Here is a 22754-nt window from a genome sequence, read left to right on the forward strand (position 1 = left end):
GAAGTGTGGCTCACTGGTTAGAGGAGGCAGACCTGGAAGCAGAGGTCAGCCCAGGACCAGGGTTCAATTCCCAGCTCGGCGGGGTCTTGAGTCCTAAAATGTCCATGGACTTGACAATTCTCGCTCCAGTGCCTACTCGATTCACGGGTTCACACTCTGCGACTCTGGGCAATAGCTTGCTTAATCTCCACAACGGCCCCTCGCAGCGGGATGCCTGGCTTTCACCTTGCGGATACCCTGCCAGGGTTATCTCACAGGGGAATACCAGGACGGGTTCCCTAAGCAAGCGCTTAGAGACCGCTCGGTGATTTGCGCTATATAAATTCCTGTACATTTACATTTACATTTGTACATCACTTCTTCACACTGCTCGCATCTGCAAAAGTAAAACTGGAGGTATCCTATTATTCTACATTAACTCCCAAGACCAGGCACAAAACCTCTCTCAACACATCAGATCCTCCTCCACATTTCTTAAGTGCTGCATGAAGCTGAAGACCTGGCCCTTGATATAAGCACCTTGGAACCAAACACCTACACACCTTGCCCAAGCGCCTGGATACCCTCTGGGGGATATTAGTGTACTATACAAATCAACATAACACCACCTCAACTGAGCTGCGCGGATAGTGTCCTGCCCACTCTTGCCCCACTCCCTAGCCAACCAAATAAGTGAGAGACTGCGTCCTCCCACTGGGATCGGTCATGCGATTTACTTATCAGCTTTTCAATTAAATCATCCGATTTCTCATACGCCCCGTCCCCTTTCTTTTGTCTCCATATGTCTGATCTGACCACTATTTCCGCAAGTCGGATTTTCCCTTTTGTAACGGGGGTGCCACTAGGGACTACCAGGCCATGGTGATTCTGAACTTGGCCAATATCAGGACCAGACTTGCAAATCTATATACGTGCTGGCATTTTCGGACACTGGGCACACGTCTATTTGGCTCGGAATGGAGTCAAGAGGTAGGAGGGCATTGATTAGCTCCCCTATGTATTGAAGTACATCCCTCCAGCACCAGATTATCACCAGGCATTACCGCATCATATGCAGGAAGTCTACTTCCTGCTCCGCACATCACAGGAATGCGGTTAACAAACTGGGGTACATTCATCCAACCCTATTCAGTATGAGATATGTGTGATGAATTATGTCAATTTGGGTTTAGCGCAGTCTGGCATTCATTGATACCCCTTTTACCGAAGCCAAGCACCGTTCTCCACATAGATGGTGTAAATTCCCGCCCTAGTTTCCTTTCCCACCAGTCCTTTATTTGCACCCCCCACTCCTTTGATTGCTTCATCTGACGCCTTAGTGCCCCATATATGCATGAAACAGCCTTTTGCTGATGGCTGTGTTTGGGCACAGTTCGTGGGTCTCCCCAGGGGTTCCTTAGCTAGTGCAAAAATTATACAAATTAGAGGAGAAGAGACACCCCTGCCTGGTGCCTCTCCTTATTGTTATGGGGGTCTGAGATTTCTGCCCCTGTTCGTACCATTGCTAACGGGTATGTGTAAAGCAGAGAAACCAACGCCCGGAATTCCTGACCCAGCCCCCATCCTTGACCAGCACTCCAAAGAGAAAAGACAAGCTTAGTATACCAAATGCTTTTTCGATATCAAGCGATGTTATCCAATGTTGGTCATTGTTTTAATTAACCCACTCCATAATGCGAAATAGGTGTCACGGACGAGACCGAGCAGTTATGGTAACTTTCGGAACTGTTTTTTGAACTGTTGATGATGAATGCACGCTTGCCAATCCTTTGCAAGTCTTGTGGCGCTGCTGATTTGTTGTCATTTTGCAGCTATACCACAATAATTAGGAAGAAGTATAAGCCGGATGGCAGATTGGCTAGCATTTTGTTACAATGTGGCTTAGAGTGAATGACCGCTTTAAATACCTCTGAGAATAAAAACAAAACTGTGCTACTTCAAAAAAGTGATGCAAGGATTAGAACACATACATGTAAATTCTCTTGGTTATGCCCTTCTCAGATTATAGTCTTCCTCAAAAGAATGTTGATCAACTTCACATATGGATGTGTCAAAGTACCAAGATAAAATGATTTTTAAATAGCTAGATTTTTTTTTATTCAGTGATTTCTCAACTCATTAGGATGCGTGGCTCCATATGCGAAATTCAGTTGCCTCGAGACACAGGGGAGTACTTTTCCATTACAGGCAAGGTAAACACATCAAGAGCCATAGCTACACTTTGTAGCCTATAATGAAGCCTACAGCAGGTAGGCATGCCTACCTGTGCCGCTCTATATTTTAACAGGAAACAATGACCTCAAATGCTCCCCCCCGCTCAGCCCACCACCCCTCCCCAACCAAAATCCAGCCCCTTTCATAAATTAGTCCATTAGCTTTAAGGTTCCTGCAATGGTGGTCATGGCAACGCAGTCGAACGGTTTGAAAAATGTGTCGACCAGCTGTGTGTGTGTTCTAGAATCAGAGAGCCAGGATATCGGTGGGAAAGAAATTGCAGAATTAAGGGACGAACAAATAAAGAAGAAGGTATGCTAATAATAGAACCTGCTACGATGTTTAATTTTTTTAATAACATTGCCTGTACTGCGGTTTGAATCACCAAGAGAAGAACTGGTACACATCCTCACACAAGGTTTTCATTAATAGCACCGAGGCCATGAATCAGCAGTACACCCACGGGGTGTATTACAGAGGCCACCAGCTCCCACTCCATTTCATATGACTCACTGCACAGAGAATCCTTTGACAAGAATAACAACCACAGACTCGCATGGATCCCTGCCTACTGTACCTCCCAAAATGTTCCCAGAACCCACACTGACAAGAATGGGAATCTTGTTATCAACAAATTCGGCAATCCGTGATGAAGCAGTGAGCTACAAGCCGGTTTACAGATTGGCTTACACAGATATGGCACATTCAGCTTCAACTCCCTTTAATTTGATTTTCAACTACAAAAAAATGAAATCTGGTTCTAGCAAATAGGAAGAGTATAGATATATATCAAGTTTTTCTTCAGTACCTGTGGGTGTGGCAGAGGTCAAAGTCACACATGCCTCAAAGTTTGCTGCAATTATCTACGTTTAACAACAGTCTGATTAACAGTGTGATCCATATCCCCGTATGTTTCTCAACTTTTCTCAATATTAAAGCTCTGATCTCTTCTAACCCTCTACTCTCCACTGGTACAAGTTCTGCTTGGCGTGAGGGGCTAGTCCCCACTGGTCCAAGTTCTGCCAGGCGTGAGGGGCTAGTCCCCAATAGGACATGTTCTGCCAGGTGTGAGGGGCTAGTCCCCACTGGTACAGGTTCTGCCAGGCGTCAGGGGCTAGTCCCCAATAGGACCTGTTCTGCCAGGTGTGAGGGGCTAGTCCCCACTGGTACAGGTTCTGCCAGGCGTGAGGGGCTAGTCCCCACTGGTACAGGTTCTGCCGGGTGTGAGGGGCTAGTCCCCACTGGTACAAGTTCTGCCGGGCGTGAGGGGCTAGTCCCCACTGGTACAAGTTCTGTTGGGCGTGAGGGGCTAGTCCCCACTGGTACAGGTTCTGCCGGGCGTGAGGGGCTAGTCCCCACTGGTACAAGTTCTGCCGGGCGTGAGGGGCTAGTTCCCACTGGTACAAGTTCTGTTGGGCGTGACAGGCTAGTCCCCACAGGTACAAGTTCTGCCGGTCGTGAGGGCCTAGTCCCCACTGGTACAAGTTCTGCTGGGAGTGAGTGGCTAGTCTCCACTGGTAAAGATTCTGCCAGGCGTGAGGGGCTCGTCCCCACTGGTACAAGTTCTGCCGGACGTGAGGGGCTAGTCCTTACTGATACAAGTTCTTCCGGGGGTGAGGGGCTAGTCCCCACAGGTACAAGTTCTGCCGGGGGTGAGGGGCTAGTCCCCACTGGTACAAGTTCTGCCGGGGGAGAGGGGCTAGTCCCCACAGGTAAAAGTTCTGCCGGGGGTGAGGGGCTAGTCCCCACTGGTACAAGTTCTGCCAGGTGTGAGAGGCTAGTCCCCACTGGTACAAGTTCTACTGGGTGTGAGGTGCAAATATATGTTCCACTATCGTGGGCAGATCTTGTCTATAAAAGACATGAAAGCTTCTGAATTTTTAATTAATCAGAAAGTCAGGATTCTAATCTTGAGTATTTACTGTTGTCTGCTTCATTTCACTGTCAGGGAGAGAGGAGTAAGAATCTTTACCTGAGTTCTCAATGATGTGCCTCAATAGTTGCAAGGTGCTCCGCATTACACATCAAGCCTTCAACCAGAAAGGACACTCCTAGGAGTACACAAGCTCTTTATAAGTGGTCTAGCAGAAGTAACGTAAACAGAGAAGACCCACTGTGTAGGTACATCCCTTCCGCAGTGATACAGCTGAAGGGGTCCACACATGTCGAACATATTGTCCAAATCTGAGATCGCTTAGAATTACTCATTTAGAAGAGCTTTGAAGACCCTGTGCTAGAAGTCAGTCTTTTCACTCTTGTCTGATGCCCTAGCATCAAAAGGCTGCAACAGAGTATGTGGGTTTCGAGAATAACTGTAACCAAACAAAGTATACAAAGCACTGTTAGCATAATGCCATTGCATCATTGACCACTCTGGACCAAAAGAGACAACTACAGCAAAAACATCTGTCACTGGGGCCAAACTACTGTAGGACCATAGGATTTCGAAAACTGTGTCAATTTTGTTCTCCTCAAATATGAAAAAATTATATGTGATTGCGGGCATGATGGTGGCAGTTATAAGAAACATGTTATTGTAATATGCAGTATCTCAACTTACCTGACTCATGGATTCCTGGTGCACAGGCAGCAGCTGCAGGTTTGGCTTGCTTTACGAGAAAGCATGAGCACCTCAGACCCTGTGACGGCTGTCACGGTGTTCAAATCCTTTAAGGGAACAAAGTAGACCTTAGTATGCACACCTACGTCAATTCCACTCCGTGCACAAAATATATGCAAATATACAAGTGCAGTTTATCATACAGCACTGAATACTGGGCGTTAACCTGTACTCAAGTGCTACACAAATTCACAACATGGGATAAAGTGAAGCACAGAGATAAACCACTGTCCCTAGGAACGCACAGTTGGGTCAAGTGGGAGACACAGGATGCATTTTTAGGTCGAGCCTGGGCAGTGCATGCGCTGCTGCAAGGTATACAGTCGTGGAGAATGGCTTTGAAGCCCCGCCCACTCACCACCTATATTTTTAATTGGATTGTGTCATTGTCCTTCGTAAACGCTGGCTTCCGAGTCCTTAGTAGGATTGTTAGTCCCTCCTTGGTACCGCCTTGTCTGCATTTGTTACCTCCCATAACGACTGGAACTTTTACTGGTGTTGTTACATGGTGTTCAATAGAAGTTGGTGAGCACTATTTTCTTTAATGCTCTTACCCTAGATCACCCACAACATTGCAGTACGCCCCAGGCTTTGACTACTGCATTTATTTAAATTATTATGCGATCAACTTTGACTATAGCGGCCTCGCTTATTCAATTATTTTATTGACGGCGCCAGCCGCTTTCAGTTTAGCGACCAAGCTTATTTAATTATTCATTTTAAAGGCGCCGCTTTCACATTAGTGGCCGCGCTTATTTATTTTATTAATTAATAGCGTGGGTTGCTTTCACTGCAGCGGCCAAGCAGACATTTCTAAATTATTTTATTTTTGCTTTGTTTGAAAGGCACCATATGCTCTTACACTTTAATATTATCAGTGCCCCTTTGTTTAAATGCTACTCTGTGTAACCTGAATATGGTGTGCAGTGTCTAAAGAAAGGGGCGCAGCCAACTTTAAAGTGCTCTCACATTTGCGACAGTTTGAGCTATTGGCATTAAAAATAACAATCCCTTTTATATATGGGTTGGGTTTAAAACACATGAAAGACGCTGTCATTTACAGTGCCAATAGCTTAAACGCTTGCAAAAACGAGACCTATTGCATTGAAAATGCTTCTTTTAGATACAATGGTTTCACTAGACCAGTTTATAGAAAGGTGGAAGAGGTGACTAGGTGACTCTCACTGTCAGCCCTTTACAGTCCAGCAAGCTGCTGGCAGTCACACTCACTAAATGGAGGATGCTGGTATGCCAGTCCCCTGCACCAGTTTCCTTCGTCAAACCATGTGGGACGTGTATGATTGAGCCTTTGTGGGTGTATAGAGGATGCGTGTATGAGGCATATGAGATAAATGTGGCCATAATCACTGAGATCCAGTTTGAATTTGTTACATTCCAGTGATACCTAAAATGGAGGGACGTAGAGCGCAGCTAAAGCAGATGTGAGCTGCATGGCTGATCCAGGACATCCCTGAGATCCTTTGTAGTAGGCCAGACATTTGGGTGCGGAGAAAAGGAGACAGAGCATGAGAAAGTGCCACCAGCCCACAAACAAAACTCTATAGCGCTATATACAACCACAAGGCTGCGAGGTGTCCGGTGGGATGGAAGTGGTGGCCACACCGGGTGGCCTGCGAGATCTGTGACAGGTGAGACCATGACACCTGACTTCCCCTCGGCCCTCGGGTCTCTTACCTCGGCTGTGCGATAGGAAGGCGCTGCTGAGCAGTTGGGCAAAAGTCCTCATTCCACTAGGGCACTAAGGGGCAACCGTTGGTCCGTGAGGGATGCTGGGGGCCCACCGTGACCAGAGAGCTCCACTCCACCCACCGGCACTCCGGACACCGTCGCCCGCCCAAGTCTCAGGCGTGAGGTCAGTCCCTGAGTCGGAAACACTCCCTCGCAAGGCCACCCTTCCCCTACCCAGAGGAACACCCCCCGGCCATGCTGTGGGAACTCGCTTTAACCCACTCACGCGCCTAGATGCCATTTCCTGAGCACACAATGCAAAGGCCTGGGACTGAGGAAGAAGGGAGAGACTGGGGTCCACGGCCAGAAAGGATAGAGCAGCGTGGGAACATGCAGGACTGGGAGGGGGGAAGCAGGGGAGGGAGGGAGAAAAAGATGGGCGAAGACGGTGGGAAAAGAGTACAAGCATGGAATCGAAACCAGTGGTGTCTTGGCCCCACAGAGGAGCGGGGGCGAGGGAGCGCGGCAGCAAAGAGAACGCGCGCTAATTATAAACACGTTTATCATTAAAACCAGATGCCGCGGCTGTGTGTAACAGACACCAATAGGTCATGAGCGGAGCAATGCGCCTGCCTTTGGCCAATTGCGTGCTGTCTTTTTTAAAATAACAAAATTACAAATTGTCCCCGTAGGAATTAATTTACACAATATTCTTCATTCAATTTCCGTCACAACCGTGATCATGAATTTATAAAGCAGCAAGGAAATTGAAGTTTTAAGAACTGTTATTTTATTTTGTTTTTATCAAAAAGTTTTTTATGGCAACAAGGAATACTACACAATATATACACTTTTGATTGTAGTATTGGACACCTTTTGTTTTTTAGCATAGGAAACACATTACCATGCAAAACAATAGTAATTGTAACAAAATTCATTCATTGTAACAAACATTCAAACAATGAAACAAATAAAGTGGTGTCGTGCGTCGACGTTTCGGTCCCTCGTTGGTTACATAGAATCCATCGGACCATCATCAGGACTGGTTGCCCGTATATATCTAAAAATAGATACACCAAATTATACCTTGCCTGCTAGGTATCGTCTAATCACCCAAGGGGGAGAGCAACAGAAACATTCTCTAGAAAGTATCCAATCTAAGCATTTAACACCGGAAATAAAGTGCCAAACCCACATTAAGGACTATTTACAAATCATGAAACCCACCATAGTGTGAGAAAAGATAACCCTTATGCCAAGTGCAAGAACTGGTGACAGAAACCTATGTACACGATAAAAATCTTACCAATCGACCTCCAGCCGGAGGTGATGAAGACTAGGATAAATTGAGTAGTTTAACCAATCTAAAAACCAAATATAAAATGATGGATCATAAATGTCGGTATGGAACTGATATAGAGTAGAGAAACTATCACTTCAAAGAATTACTTACATAGCCCACTCTCAAAAGAGTCTAAGCTCAACGTTGTAAATGCGGAGGTTGGTTCAACAGCGACAAAGTCACCTGTAAACAAGTATATCTATTTCAGTACTTTGAGCTCATGTAATCTAGGTCCAAACGTATGCAGTACTGACTCACTTCATTAATCAACTTAGGGAACCCACATCGTACTTACTGGTAACGTAAAGTACGTGATTCAATCCGAATTCAATTTCAAACAGATGCACCAGGAACGACTTCTAAACGTAATGCAGGCATCTTCTAAACACTTCGACAGCAGCGCCTGAGTCACCTGTGGATAAGTCAATAATCTTAGTGTCCCATGCGCGAGACAACACACACTCACGCTGTCTATTATGCTAACGCGTTAGACAAGGAAGCGGTACGGTACTTACTGGTCGAGAAGAGTAGCGTTCCTATCTATCTTTCGGTCAGTTGCAAATGCGAGTGCCGGTCCCGACTACTTCCGCATTTCCTTTAGGGACGGCGACGCGATGACGTCACCCGAAATTGCTCGAGAAATTTTTTTAACTAGATGTTGCGGTGTAACGGACAAAAGACTACCCAATACTTTATTGTTACTCAATGCAGCACTGATAACAAAGTGCGAAAATTTCTACGGTGCTCTCATTGACACGGGGAACTTGTAAAGGGATCTGCGTTAGACCACTAAGGCGGCCATCTTGGAACATATTCCAAATCATCAAACGCTTCTACATTTTAAAAGCAGGTTAGGCATACAACCTAATCCAATGCGACAAAAGTACTAATTCACACAACAAGTAGTCACATGGATCTAATGTATATATGGGAGACTATTCAGAAATATTAGAATGTAACATATTCGACAGTAAGGAAGTGTCACCAGAAATTTAGGAGTTCAGATAATAAGGACCATAATTAAAGCAGAGACACAGCGTGCCATTCGATTACAGAGTTTAATCCCCTCTCGACGGTGTTACATGTCCATATCCATTTGTTCTCCCTGAGGGTGAGAAGACGATCCACATTATGATGTCTTTTAGTACATTTAATTGCATCAATCACAAACCAACACATTTCATTAGGGGCGTGACCTTTTTGATGATAATGTTCAACAAGTGGGGCTGTAGTGACATTGCACCTTATACGTGATTGGTGTTGCAGAATGCGTTTCTTTATTTCTTGCGTGGTTTTGCCTATGTATTGGAGTGAACACGGGCATTCTATACAGTAAATAACATTTTTCGTGTTACAATTCGAATGATGGAAGAATTTTATTTCCTTGCTATTTAGTGTGCAACCCTTCATTACTTTTGTGGTTTCGCAAGCAGTGCAATTACCACAGGGATAATGCCCAGTAATTGGTGCTAAGCCCCACTGTGATTGAAGTGTGGTTACTGGTGGTTCTTTGAATGCCTTCACCAAATGGTCTCTAAGATTTCTCCCCCTTTTGAAAGCAAATCTCGGTTGTGCTAGCTGAGGTTCCACCTTTTTTATCAAGTGCCAGTTGTTTTTAATGATAGTCCTGATCTGGTTTGATTCTGATCCAAATGTCATTACACAAGTGACGGGATTGGTCATACTAGCCACTGTATCGGAATGAACCTTTTTGGTTAGTAGAGAGTCCCGGTCATAGTACCATGCGCGTTTCATTGCCTTTTTTACTAATCTATGAGGATATGCACGCATCATTAGTTTGGACTGTAAAACTCTGGCCTCACGGAAATAATCCTCTTTTTTGGTACTGTTGCGTCTAAGCCGCAAAAATTGCCCAAACGGGAGGTTATCTCGCAGGCTACGAGGATGTTGACTGTCATATTTTAGAAGCGTGTTTCTAGCTGTTGGTTTTGTATATAATCGCATGGATAATGTATTGTTATCATTAAATATGCATAAGTCCAAAAAACTGATCATAGTCCGGTCCTTTTCTAAGGTGAAGTCTAAGTTAACATCTTGTTGATTTAACCATACAAAAAATCTGTCTAATTGTTCATCCGTACCATTCCAGACTAAGCAGACATCGTCAATGTATCTAAGATACTGTTGTAAATTATCTCTGAAAGGGTTATTTGAGTAAATTGCTCTGTCTTCGAACGCAGCCACATATAGATTGGCTATGTTCGGAGCAAAAATTGCGCCCATTGCTACGCCCCGTAGTTGGACATAGAAATCTGTTCCGAAGATAAAATAGTTTTCATTGAGAGCAATCTTTTTTAAAATGACGCATGCAAAAGCCAATTGCATCTGACAAAAACAAAAGCGCACGCACGGGCGTGAGGTCAGCTTTCAGAAGCTCCTACATGCAGTCTTGCTGCTCGAACACTGCTACGCACTGCAACGCTAAGCGCAAGACCTAAAAAGGATGGGTTAGGGCAGCCAGCTCTAGCAACAGGCCACACCTCTAAAAGGCTTGATTTGGGGGGGGGGGGGCTTGCAGTTTTCCCAATCAGCCTGCCTGGTTGAGACAGAAATTCTACTGGACACCTGTGATTATGTTTAGAAATAAAATGAGGGAGGGATGGTCTGCCATGGGATTAGACCGTACCCCAGTCTCTAATGGTCTGATGTACACCTAAACTGGGAAGGGAGCAGAAAGCCAACTTGACATGAGGGGTTATATTAAAACCAAAAGAACGGCGAGCAGGGGCGGCTCGGTTAACAGGCTATGTCCCTGTCACTTAACACCATCAACAGTCCCAGCATCCTACTGTGTTTCTTACTTTATCCCCCCCCCCAATTGTCTAGTGGGCTACCTGACCCCCTGGAACAGGCACATAGGCTGTACACATTACAATCTCCCCATCCACAGGGCTTAGAGCTAACAGGTTGGCAGAGAAAAAGTAGGAAGGGGAGTGGGGTGGTCTCTGGCCCATCTCGTCATTTACCATCCAGCAACAGACAATGTTTCAGCCCCCTGTGTGGAAACACTGGTTGCAGGAATTTTGTCGTTCCCCAGACTCTAAAAATTTCACAGAAAATCTCTGATTTTAGCCAAACTTTGAAATTTGCATGGTATTCTCAGTAAGAAAGCATAGTGGGATCCAAGCATGTTACACCTCTTTGGACTCCAGGGAGTTTAGTTTAGTTTTCCTAGGACAAAAGTACCATAGCTACCCACATCACCAGATCGGGTCAATCTACAAGGCGAAAATCTTGATGGTTCTTTGTGGTATTTGGGGCCTTTCCTGTGGTGGGCACAATGTCCAATCCACACAAGTGGGGTGCAGTTTTTATTGGGAGAAATGTGGGAACACAGAATAGTAGAAAATGTATTATCAACTGAATTTCTCTCCATTTAGGGCTTCCAAATGTGAGGCAGTGTGCAAAAAAATACATCATTTTGTAAAATGCCCACTGAATCAAATAATACCATAGGCAACTCTAAATTCAGAGCTGTGCAAATAACCACAATTTCAAAACTCATTATCTTAGACACATTTACAAGAAATGCATAACTCTCCTTCATACCCATTTCTCATTTGTTTGATTTTACGATATGAATTGCTGCACAATAAATCATTAAAAGGTGCGGCTGAGTTGTTGGCTTTGGTATTTTTGGACAACACCACTATAAATCTCCGCAACTAAAAGTCTAACGGATGTAACAGTATATTACTTGATAGGATCAATCATCAAGGCCAAAAATGATAGATAAAAATGTTGTTTACTATTTCTATTTTTTGGTAACTTATTTTGATTATTTTTACATTTCAGCGATTAGTTTCTTTGGGGAAAACCCCGTGGGATCTAATTAAAATGACACCTTGCTAAACACAGAATGTTGCCTACTTTCCATAAAGTAAAGCTTTCCAGGTTGACCTGTGGGTTTCACATCAGTTTCCTCCACAAACGACTCTAATGTTTTTCAAATGGGAGTAATTTAAAGTGGATACAAATATTTTTATGAAACATTGAGTTAATGTTTTTTTCCACTTTCAATTAAGTAAATTACTTCTTAATATTTTAAGAAGCAGATTACTTCCCTTTAAATGGCTGCTATTTAAACAAATGGCTGTATTTTTCTGCTATAATTATAGCACAGTGTCTGCAGGCCACGGTGCAAAATGCCTACTGTTTGTAAATGTGCCACTTTGAAATGAAGGAGAACATTTAAATGATGATTTTTTGGAATCCATATAAACAAAGTTGACTCTTCAGTTGAATTTTCTCCCATTTCAAAGCGTCGCATTTACAGACAGCAGGAATCTCATTTCCAGTGGCTGGGAGACACACTGTCATATTTATAACTGAAAAATACAGCCATTTTTTCAAGTGGGGGAAATTTAAAGTGCAGACAAATGTTATATATACACATAATCATATACACATATATACACATATATACATATATACACATATACATACACACACACATATACATACATACACACATATACATACATATACACATACATATATATATATATATATATATATATATATATATATACACACATATATAGGCATGTGAACAAGGGCTCTTGAAGCCCGAAACGCGTAGTGCCCTCTTGCTACCGACTACAACGCAAATAAAGAACCTGTGTAGCGCATCAGCTGGTCCGTCTCCTCTGTTCCTGCGCCGACTTGACCTCCGGTCTGACTCGGAAGTGGTGTGTGGAGTTTTGTGCACACATATATATATATATATGAGTTCGGGGCTGTCGGGACCTGGCTTGAAATGTTCAGAAATTCCACGGGCAGTTTTTCCACACAGAAAAAGACTCGCACACCAGGGTTCGTGTTTCAAGGGGTTCTGTTATTGGTGACGCGTTTCAAGCAGACGCTCTTCTTCACAAGCATATATATATATATATTATTCACCAAGAAAAATAAACGTAGCACTCTCTTTGGGTGGTTAACTGATTTATTCACGACACCACTCTCTCCTCCTCCTTAGAGTTTCGACCCCACAATAGGTCTTCATCACGGTAGTTTTTTACTACTGAGATCAAGATCTATAGTGGGGTCGAAACGCAGAGTGGCCTAGTCAGTTGGCCACTCTGTTAGATCACTTACTCCGTCCCCCATTTCCTCCAACTTTAAGTACAGTCACATCTTCTGAATCCTAATTATATCCTGCGGTTATAAGAGTTATATGCATTTTACACACTCATATACAATTTTAGCGGGTCTGTGTGCTCTCTCTCATTGTTATTAAGATCTGATTTTATTCGTTATTTTTTTGTGCACTGTATAATATCTTTGGCACTTGCAATTTAAAATCATTTAAGCCTAAATGATCTTTTCAAGCTGCTACTAAATTTGTAAGCTGCACAGCAGTATTTTGCACTTTTGTCACACTTTACACTTTTCTATTGATAATTATTAGTACAGACTAAATTTTATACTGTTATAATATAGGCGTATAGCCTGGCTTGAATCGCTCGGGAATAGAATGTTTTTTCGGCAGCTACTATTATTGATCATTATCTGGAAAGTTTTAGACCATATTTGCAATTGCACTGCACATTCTTATGAAATAATTGAGTCTCTCTCTTATGCTTCCACATTAGTTTTTACATCCAAGGTATTAGTTATTTATAGCTCTTATACTGAGCAACGTGGATCAATGAAAATTTGTATTGTCCTTGAATCAAGATGAACCCACTAGGGTTTTTACAGTGTCCATTTTGTTTCTAGTAGCAGATTAGCCATATATACCATTTTCATTACCTTGCTTATTTGCATATGCAGTAAGTTGCATATTTGTACAGAATTAGACGTCGATATGATTATCTGTGATTACCCTACTTTTCGTTTCCTTCGTCTTTGTAGGATGCACTTGCACTTTTTAGATCAGACCTATGTATTATGTATTTGTAAGTATTTATTATTGCAACACTGTCTGGTATATGTATCTATACATTAATAATACTTAGCTCAAAGGTCTTTGCCTATCTATTCCGAAGAACATGTAACGATGCCTATGTTTACAATCATATCACCCTTACTGAGTGGTTATTAAGTCTGTCTTCTGTGTTCATCAACTTGGTGCGGCTGTTTTTATAGTCAATTGTGCACGTTTTGGCCTGTTAGAGAGTTACCCGGAAACGAAGCGTATCATGTAATCAAGATCGGTGTGGCAAGTGAAACGCGTCATGGCAGGCATTATGCCCGTTTGATTATGTGGTTTACTTTAGATTAAACTGCACTGCTTTCTCCACGACATTACGTTTGAAGCCTTTCTTGAGTCTGGTTGAGGTCCGTGCCTGTTGGTTCTGCCTAGGATTGGCAGACAGGAAAAATCTGTGCGTGTATATGGATATGCTTTTTGACTTACTTGGGTTTTATGTACCATTTTAATCGACATATTGAATCAAACACTGTTATGAACTGTGGCTTGGTTCCTTTGTAACTCTTTTATCTCTATGGTTATGGTTACCTGCGGTACTGTGTTGATGTCATCACCGCTGACAGAGTATTTAAACCCATGTGATCCTTCACACTGTGTCATGTGATCAAGGTCCAAGGCGGGACCGAAACGCGTCGTGACGCTTGAGCACCGAAAATAAAGTAACAGCACTGAATTGAGGTCCGTGTCCGTATCTTCTTTACTACTGGGATTGTAGTTTTGTGTCTGCCGATACGGAAACTGCGATATATATATTTGTGTGAAGCAGTGTTTGCATCACTTTTTTTTTTAAACCCATTTTATTGATTCTCAAATTCCGTATACAGTCATGCAGAGTGTTCGCTCATGGTTTATGTTGTGTTCCATATACAAACAATGTTACATTTTCCATCTACAGATTGAAAAATCAGAATACATATCTGTTGCTTATAACGGATAATCTTAAAACACCCCTCGTAAATCCCCCCTCCTCCCTAGGAACTGTGGTCACATTCCAGACGCAGCAACAGTACCGAAACATGTGTAACCCATCAATGTCCTGATCATTAAGTTAAAGGCATAACACATCTTTGCATTCCATTAGATAACAAGGCCTAGGCAATCAGGGGTACTGGCTACACATACATGGCATCCTTCAAACTGACATATCAACCTCCGCAGATTTGAACTCCTCCAACATAGCCTCCCACTCCATGCTATTGGCGTCTTTCGTAAACCTTGTGCCTCCTCTCTGCGCAGCGCTGCACCCTCTGCACTACCCACTTTAACATTTCCGCATGCCAACTGTGCACCCCAGGAGGTTTACTGGATTTCCATTACATAGTGATATTCCTGAGAGCTAGTATCATTGCCAGGTCGAAGAAACGATATTGCACCTTGTGTTTGGACCTGTGTTTGTGTAGCCCCAGCAAGCATTCCTCCACTGCATCTTGTAACACATGGTGAGTTGCCAGTCCTGCAACCTCCCAGATCTTAACCCAATAGTCTAGCAGTTTGGGACATGCCCATAACATATGCAGTAGGCCCACCCCTGTTGCGTTGCATCTAGGGCAGGAGTGCTGTGTCTGGGGGAACATTTTGTCCAGTTTTTCTGGGGTCAGATAGGCACGGTGGAGTACCATAGTTTGAATGAACTTAAATCTTGAGTTCCGGGATACCTTCCTGAGGTGTTCCAGTATCACCGCCCATTCCTTGTCCGTCAATTCCCGTCCTATCTCCCCCACCCAGAGAGCTCATAGGGGATCTAGGGGCATCCTAGTATGCATGCTAATCCCATGATATATCCAGTGGACCAGATGCTTCCCTCCTCCCATATAGTGTACCATCTTTACCAGCTCGTTATGTTCGGGCTCCTGGCCATGTGGTGCCCAGTGGTTCTTAATGTATTGTATCAGTGCAGCGTGTGTTAAAAATAAGTGTGGCGGAGCACCCGTCTCGTTTACAAAAGTGTCATGATCCAGCAGGAGCTCGTGGCTAAAAAGATCTGCCACCGTGGTGACACTGGCCTCCACCCAGGGAGTTATCTTGCATTTAGAGAGGGTACCAGCGGTAAGTGGGATGCCCAGTAATGGTATATTGCCTGCGTACATGGAGGTTGCATTGGCATACCTTAGCGCCGCCTTCCAACAGGTAATTGCAGTGTGTAACAGTGGAGGCAGGTCTTTCGGTGCTCTATGATCTGGTAGTAATAGGGTATGTAGGGCACCATTGTCAATGTCCAGAGCAGTGTACCCTATTTCATGGAGGTTACGTCCCGGCGTCCAGTATGATAACCACTGCAACTGGCAGGCGTAGTAATACGCCCGGAAGTCTGGGACTCCCAGCCCTCCTAGTCTAGTGCCTACCTGAAGCTTTTTCAGACTAATGCGTCTACGTCCCGTACCCCAAATAAGATCCACAAGCAGCGTATTCACCATTTTAAAAGTGGATGGTGGCAGCAAGAGGGGCAAATTCGGGAAATAATAGAGCAGACGCGGTAAGACTACCATCTTCGCTATTGCAACTCTCCCCATGATGGATAAGGGCAATGAGGTCCAGAAGACAACGCTGGACCCAGAGATCTCATTGTTCTATCAAGGTTGCCCTCCAACATATCGGCATGTGTTGTATAAACTTGAATACCCAGATATTTAAATGTAGTGGGTGCCACCTGTAGTAAGGTATCCCCGAACTCCATTTCCGTGGTCTCAGCAAGATCCGTAAAGAAAAAGGCATGCAATTTTGTAATGTTTACAGCGAGGCCGGATAGGGTCTCGAATCGCCTATACAAATCACAAATTGGAGCTAAGGGCTGGCGGAGATCGTGGAGATAGATAATGATATCGTCTGCATATGCCTAAAAAAGGTGGGTGGTGCACCTTATTGGTATTCCCATATCTGGGAAGGACTGTCTCATTGCCATCGCCAGGGGGTTCAAGTGCCAGAATAAAAATCAGGGGAGATAACAGACAGCCCTGGCGCGTCCCTCTGTGTATCATGTATTCGCCCGAGATGTGCCTACCCGTCCTTGTTCGCGCTGTCGTAGCTTTGTATAGCAGTCGCAGCCAGGTCATAAGCCCCTCCGGTATCCCGAAGTGTGGTAGCGCCCAAAACATATATTCCCAGTGGATCGAGTCGAACGCCTGCCTAAGGTCTAAAGAGAGACAGCGTGGGGGAACTGCTTCGGCGCTTCCGACATCGGATGGTGCAATTTCCTTATGTTCAGGAAAGTGCTACATGCTGGCAGGAACCCTGTCTGATCCACGTGGACCAAGTTCGTCAAGAACGACTGTAATCTGTTGGCCAGCACTTTGCTTAGTATGTTGTACTCAGTGGGTAGCAACGACAGCAGGCGGTAATTGGCCATTTCCGTATGATCCCTGCCGGGCTTAGGCAATGATATAACCAGTGCCTGTGCAGTAGTGAGCGGTAGGGAACCCTCCTCCCAGATTGCCTTATACAAGTCTGTTAATTTGGGCAACAGAGAATCTGCGTATGTAGCGTACAATTCGATGGGGAGCCCATCCATACCAGGAGTCTTATTACGAGGAAGTCCTGATTTCTTGTGAGGTTATGGGCCCCGCTAGGTCTTTTTGTGCTGAAGGCGTCAACGTGGGAAATGTCAGGGCGGATAGGAAAGCATCCATCCGCTCGTCGGGTACCTCCTCAGGTGCGCTATATAAGGAAGCATAGTATGTCTTAAATGCCTCATTAATCTCTCCCTGAGTGCAAGCTCTCGTGTCATCTTCCTTTCTGATGTCAGTAATCACCATTGTGGTAGGGGCATCCCGGAGCAATCAAGCTAATAAAGTGCCTGCCTTATCCGCATCGCAATGTATATAAACAGCCAGCCTGTTTCAAAATATCAATATGTGGCTGGGCCTGTAGCAACAGTTGATATTGTTTCGATCCACTATAATTGTAGGATCATCACCTTGATAAAAGTTCAAAATAGGCCTGAGAGAAAGTTAGAAAATAAAATGAACATACAAAAAGAAAAAGACAAACATGAATATAAATTAAAATAATAAAAGCAGACACAACAAATTACAGTGAATATAGAGAATGTGTTGAAATCGATAGACTACTTGTGGCTAATGTTTTTCAATTTGTTGGCTTGAAATTAGCCTTATATGCTGGTGATACCCAACTTCTTTTCACCATATCCAAGAACACCACTGAGGCTCAAAATCTGTTCAAAGCCTGCCTTATTTCCTTACCTAAATGGATGAAGGAAAGCGGTCTGCAACTAAATGCACGAAAGACTGAGATTCTTATTTTTGGTACTTCTCAGTCTATTTAGTTTCACACTTGGTGACCTTTTGAATTTGGTAAAACCTCCATGCTGCCGGTGAAGCCGGCAAGAAACCGGAGGATGAAATGTGTTCAGAAGCTCCCAGAAGATTTCCGTAGTCTCAACTTACTGTTTTACACCTCTGTGCACTTACAGAAGAGTATTAGACATCTTGCAACCTTCCTTTAGCAAAGATGTTGTGCAAGCTCTCCTCACATCTTGCCTTGATTAAGCAAATTCTCTTCATTTGGGCGTTCCAAAATATCTGGTCAGGAGACTTCAGTTGGTAGAAATGCAGTAGCCCGGCTATTTAGAACATCCCACCCACACATCCTCTCAGCTCCTTAAACTTCACTGGCTTCCTGTACATAACAGAGTCCAATTTAAAAAGGTGGTTATAAGATACAGAGCCAGACAGAAACAGACCCTCATTTTTCACATTCTCTGATCCAAACTTATGTTCCTCTGTGGATTTTGCACCAATCCGATGGCCATGCATGTTTTGCCAGGGCCCGACGTGGTGGCAGACTTTATAGAATTCGGTACTCCAAGCTCTGGGACATTCTATCTCCCAATCTTCAAGATGGTCCATCGGTGGCTCTTTTCCGCAAGCGCATTAAAATGTGGTTGTTCAATATACTTAAGGTACTTCTTAGTTCTGTTCTCTCTGACAGCTCAAAGGATCCTTTTACTTCAGCAGAGGGACACCTGGACTCTAAGAGCTGCTCACGCTCTAAACATCTATCATTCATTCATGGAGACTAGTTCCTCCACTGTCTAGCTCCTATATAATTGAACTGAAAAGGGAACCAAATATCCAGAAATTTGGCAGTTAATTACAAGTCTGCAAAGACAAATTATTTGGAGGGTTTTAATGATCGTTGAGAGAGTCTTCTTAAACAAGCTGCTTAGTAAAGGTGACTGGGCCTTTAACTTGTGCTCTCAAGCAGTCAAAGAAAAGTTTTTATACAATAGAGGAAATATCACATTTAATTGAGCTGAATTCTTTGCTCATCACATCAAGGGTGGATATACATATTTTAAACCATACCACCTTCCCTGTACCTTCCAAGCCATGGCAAAACCAGACCACTACACCCATTAGCCCCTCTTCTGACCATTCATCCTTCCAAAAAGTCACAAACTGCTAGAAGGTCATTACTATTCAGACCACAAGGCTTGGAGCTCTATATGGGCAAGATTTAGAACTGAAAACTATCCTGAATTTCAAATAGCACTGCAAATCTGTCTGTATCCTTTAAAATAATGGCACATGACGGATGACAAATAAGGTAGCTCTGAGCAACCAGGTCTGTTCTCAAACGCTTTGCAATACCCCATGCTTACGCACAACGAATTCACCACACATGTTTCCAGCACATCTTTGTACCTCACCAGACACCTCCCCTAGAACGCATACTTCAGTCAATATACCATCAACTATACACTTCAAAAGGGTATGCAGGAACATACACAACCATACTTGGGATCATCTAACAGGAAGAATAGGAAAAACAAATTAGGGAAATCACATTTCTGCATTTACTTGCACTGGAGTGGAAGACGTTCTAAGGGAGAGACAGCTAAAATATCAGATTATTCCCCTTTAAAACTTATGAGCCTTCAACCAAACTCAGGAACCGTATACTCATCTGAATGCTACACAGCTCTTCGGAGGAATTAGTACGATTTAAACTCTTAGTACAATAATCCGGTCACAACACGTCTTAAGCCACTCACCAGACAGTCCGATAGCAAATGTCCCAATTTCCTTTTAAATCAAATGTAAGGTTACATAAATGGTCTTCAAACTTTAATTCCGTACTGCCTATTGTGTAACAAAAGTAACAAATCAGGGCCCCCATAATGAAATATTTTTCCCATAATTATTCTATAAAATTGGCAGCTCTAAAGACATTCAGCAATTCAAACAAAAAGTGATGTTCAGCTATCCTTTTTAAACAGGAAATCAAATACATAACTGGCAACAGGCCACCGCACCCTGTACTCTCTAGCCACAGTGTGATCCTTTAACAGAAGTAGTAGGCAAGAGGGGGAATCTTGGTAGGTTACCTGGGGAATCACCCTACTTTCACACCTACTTCCAGCCTGAACAAGCGGTTTGTGACATAATGGGACACATTTTGTGATAACTTTACTGCATTATTTTGTAATTATGCAGCACATTGGGCCTTATGTGGCAAAAAGATAATGATGCAGAAAATGCTTTATTTACAGAATCTCACAATTCTAGTGGCTCTCCACATAGGAGGACATGGCTGCACCAGGTATATGTCCGATTTATGTCTAATTTCCACTGTTATAATGAATAACTAAAATCACAGAATAACCTTTAATTCGGTTATTAATATTTAGTAGGATAGCGCGTAATCACCAGCAGGTCTCTTAGCGCTTTGAGAAGACCAAAGTCCACCAGCAATCGCTGATAAGCACTTGGCGAATGATTTAGACTGTGCCCAGAGCCTCCCTAAACAGAAGAGTCTGTATTTCCCTATAGTAAATATACTCCCTATGTTTTTAGGAGCCCGATATGTTGACCAGTTGCCCAGGTCGGCTTTTTGGTTATCTACAAATTAATACAGACAGTGCAACAACTTGTTCTTCACTTGTATAGTTCCACTTAAATAGAAAAGGGGATAGAAAAGGGGCTACTAATTATTGTATGCACCATTCTCCAAGCGGACAGGCTTGAACTGTCTACACTGCTCACAATCCTGTATGCTTCCTCCGACAGCCTCTTACTTTGAATGGTAGCAAGACCTAAAAATATACATATGGAAAACACTCCTTTGCATCAGACGCAAATAACAATCTCGATATGTGACAGGCATACTGCCACAATACCTGGAATTTATCCTACTAAAAGATCAAGTCAAAATCTGATTGGTGGTAGAGATTAGCTCCAGTTTGAAAATTTCAGAAGTGACAACATAGACAAAGCTTGTATTCCACCTTGAGACACAACCACATATTGAAATTAAGCATCGGTATTATGCTGGACTCCAGATAATTAACAAAGTAGTTTATGCACAACTGAAATGCATTTTTTAAAGTCTCCCTTGAACTAGAAGTTCCACCTGATGTAAAAAGAAAAATAAATGGTGTAAAGCCTTATGTCTAAAAAAAAATTGTGTCAAACCTAATGGCTTACCATTTTGGTCAACACAGTTCTTTATTATATGCTCTTATAGTGACGTTTTTGCAGCATTAGATATGTATATCCCTGCACTATTGTCGTCTAGGTAACAGTTATGAAAATAGAAAGCTTGTAAACTGGGAGAACTCGTGAGCCCCTGGTCCAAATGGAATCCCAATTGCTATAATGAACCAGGATCCAGCATGGTAGAGCAGAACTCTAAAACCAGTATTTGATCGGGCCCTGCTGTTCACTGAGTTATCAGCCTCATGGCGAGGATTGATGATACAACCACTTCACACAAAAGGAAGCAGGGAAGAGGCAGCTAACTTTCACCATATCACACTATTCGACGCAGAGGGTAAACTTTTCGCAACATACTTTACTGTCGCTCCTAAAAGAAACAATAACTCTAAACAACTTGCTGTCGGGCAACCAAACTGGGATCATAGCAGGTTGCGCGACTTCTAGAATTTCTGTGCACTAACAATCCTAATGGATAAGGCATTACAGTGTAGAAGAGCAATATGTGTTTGTTTTGTGGATTATTCATCTGCTTTTGATAAGATAAATCGCAACTGCCCTGTAGTCAAAGCTCCCAAAAATGTTAATGGATGCCAACTTGCTGCACCTTATAATCGCATTACTTATTTCTCACCCAAGAATTTTAGTGTAATCAGACAAATCACACGTATCTCCAAAAATCACAATTAGGAATTATCTAAAACAAGGCTTTGTTCTTAGCCATCTCTCTTATTTCATTATAGATCTCAGACATAGGTAATTACAGCCAGAAACCAGAATTTTTACCATCAAAAATAGGAAATTCTGTTGTTGGTTATCTACATATGCAGACAACCTCCTGATTTGCTCTTAAACTCCAATTGGATTACACCATCAACTCACATCTCTTAATTAACATAACCAGGGGAACAATTTAACAGCCAACATTAGCCATGTAATAATTATATCCTTCGCGAGGAATGTACAGAAATTCTATTGGAAGCTAGGAAACAATACAGTGGAGTCAGTAAACTCATGTCTACCTGGGATTTCATTTGAATAGGTGCCTAGCACATGCACAATTCCTATACTCTAAAAACAAAGACCATCACGTCACAAAAGTGTTAAAACAATTTGCACAATATAACAAAAGGCGTGCAATCGGGCACACAATAACAGCCTTAAGGGCAAAACTGATTTCACTCTTGTCGTACTCCTCTATAGTTCTAAATGAAAAGAAAATAAAGACATAGAATCAACTTTCATCCAAAATGCATGCTGTTCATTTAGTCCACGAAATTCAACCCCACAGACTGGAATTGAACCTTCCATCAACTGAGGTGGACAACCTGACTCAGAAAATTTCTTATTTTTGTGATTGTGCCTCTGCAAATGTGGATTCCTTGAGAGGCAGGATATATCGGGAACTGAAATATAATTCCTTGATCAACTCTTGTCTTTTCCCTGATCAGATCACTGCAGCTTTCGCAAATCATAATTTGC

The 22754-nt window shown here is 43.1% G+C and overlaps 1 protein-coding gene across 2 annotated transcripts in view; it reads right to left on the reverse strand.

Moving 5' to 3' along the window:
* Nucleotides 1-22754, reverse strand: part of CSRNP2 (cysteine and serine rich nuclear protein 2) — a 102713-nt gene that overhangs the window by 55933 nt on the left and 24026 nt on the right. For both annotated transcript variants that reach the window (XR_015309912.1, XM_086965806.1), the window contains exon 2: nt 4775-4881. Coding sequence is in view for 1 of the 2 variants with exons in the window: in XM_086965806.1 (XP_086821932.1) it covers nt 4775-4783 (9 nt within the window). In the remaining variant the exon portion in view is untranslated. The remainder of the gene's footprint in view (nt 1-4774; nt 4882-22754) is intronic.

This window comes from Lissotriton vulgaris, chromosome 1_1, assembly GCF_964263255.1.
Source record: "Lissotriton vulgaris chromosome 1_1, aLisVul1.2, whole genome shotgun sequence".
Lineage (NCBI taxonomy): Eukaryota > Metazoa > Chordata > Amphibia > Caudata > Salamandridae > Lissotriton > Lissotriton vulgaris.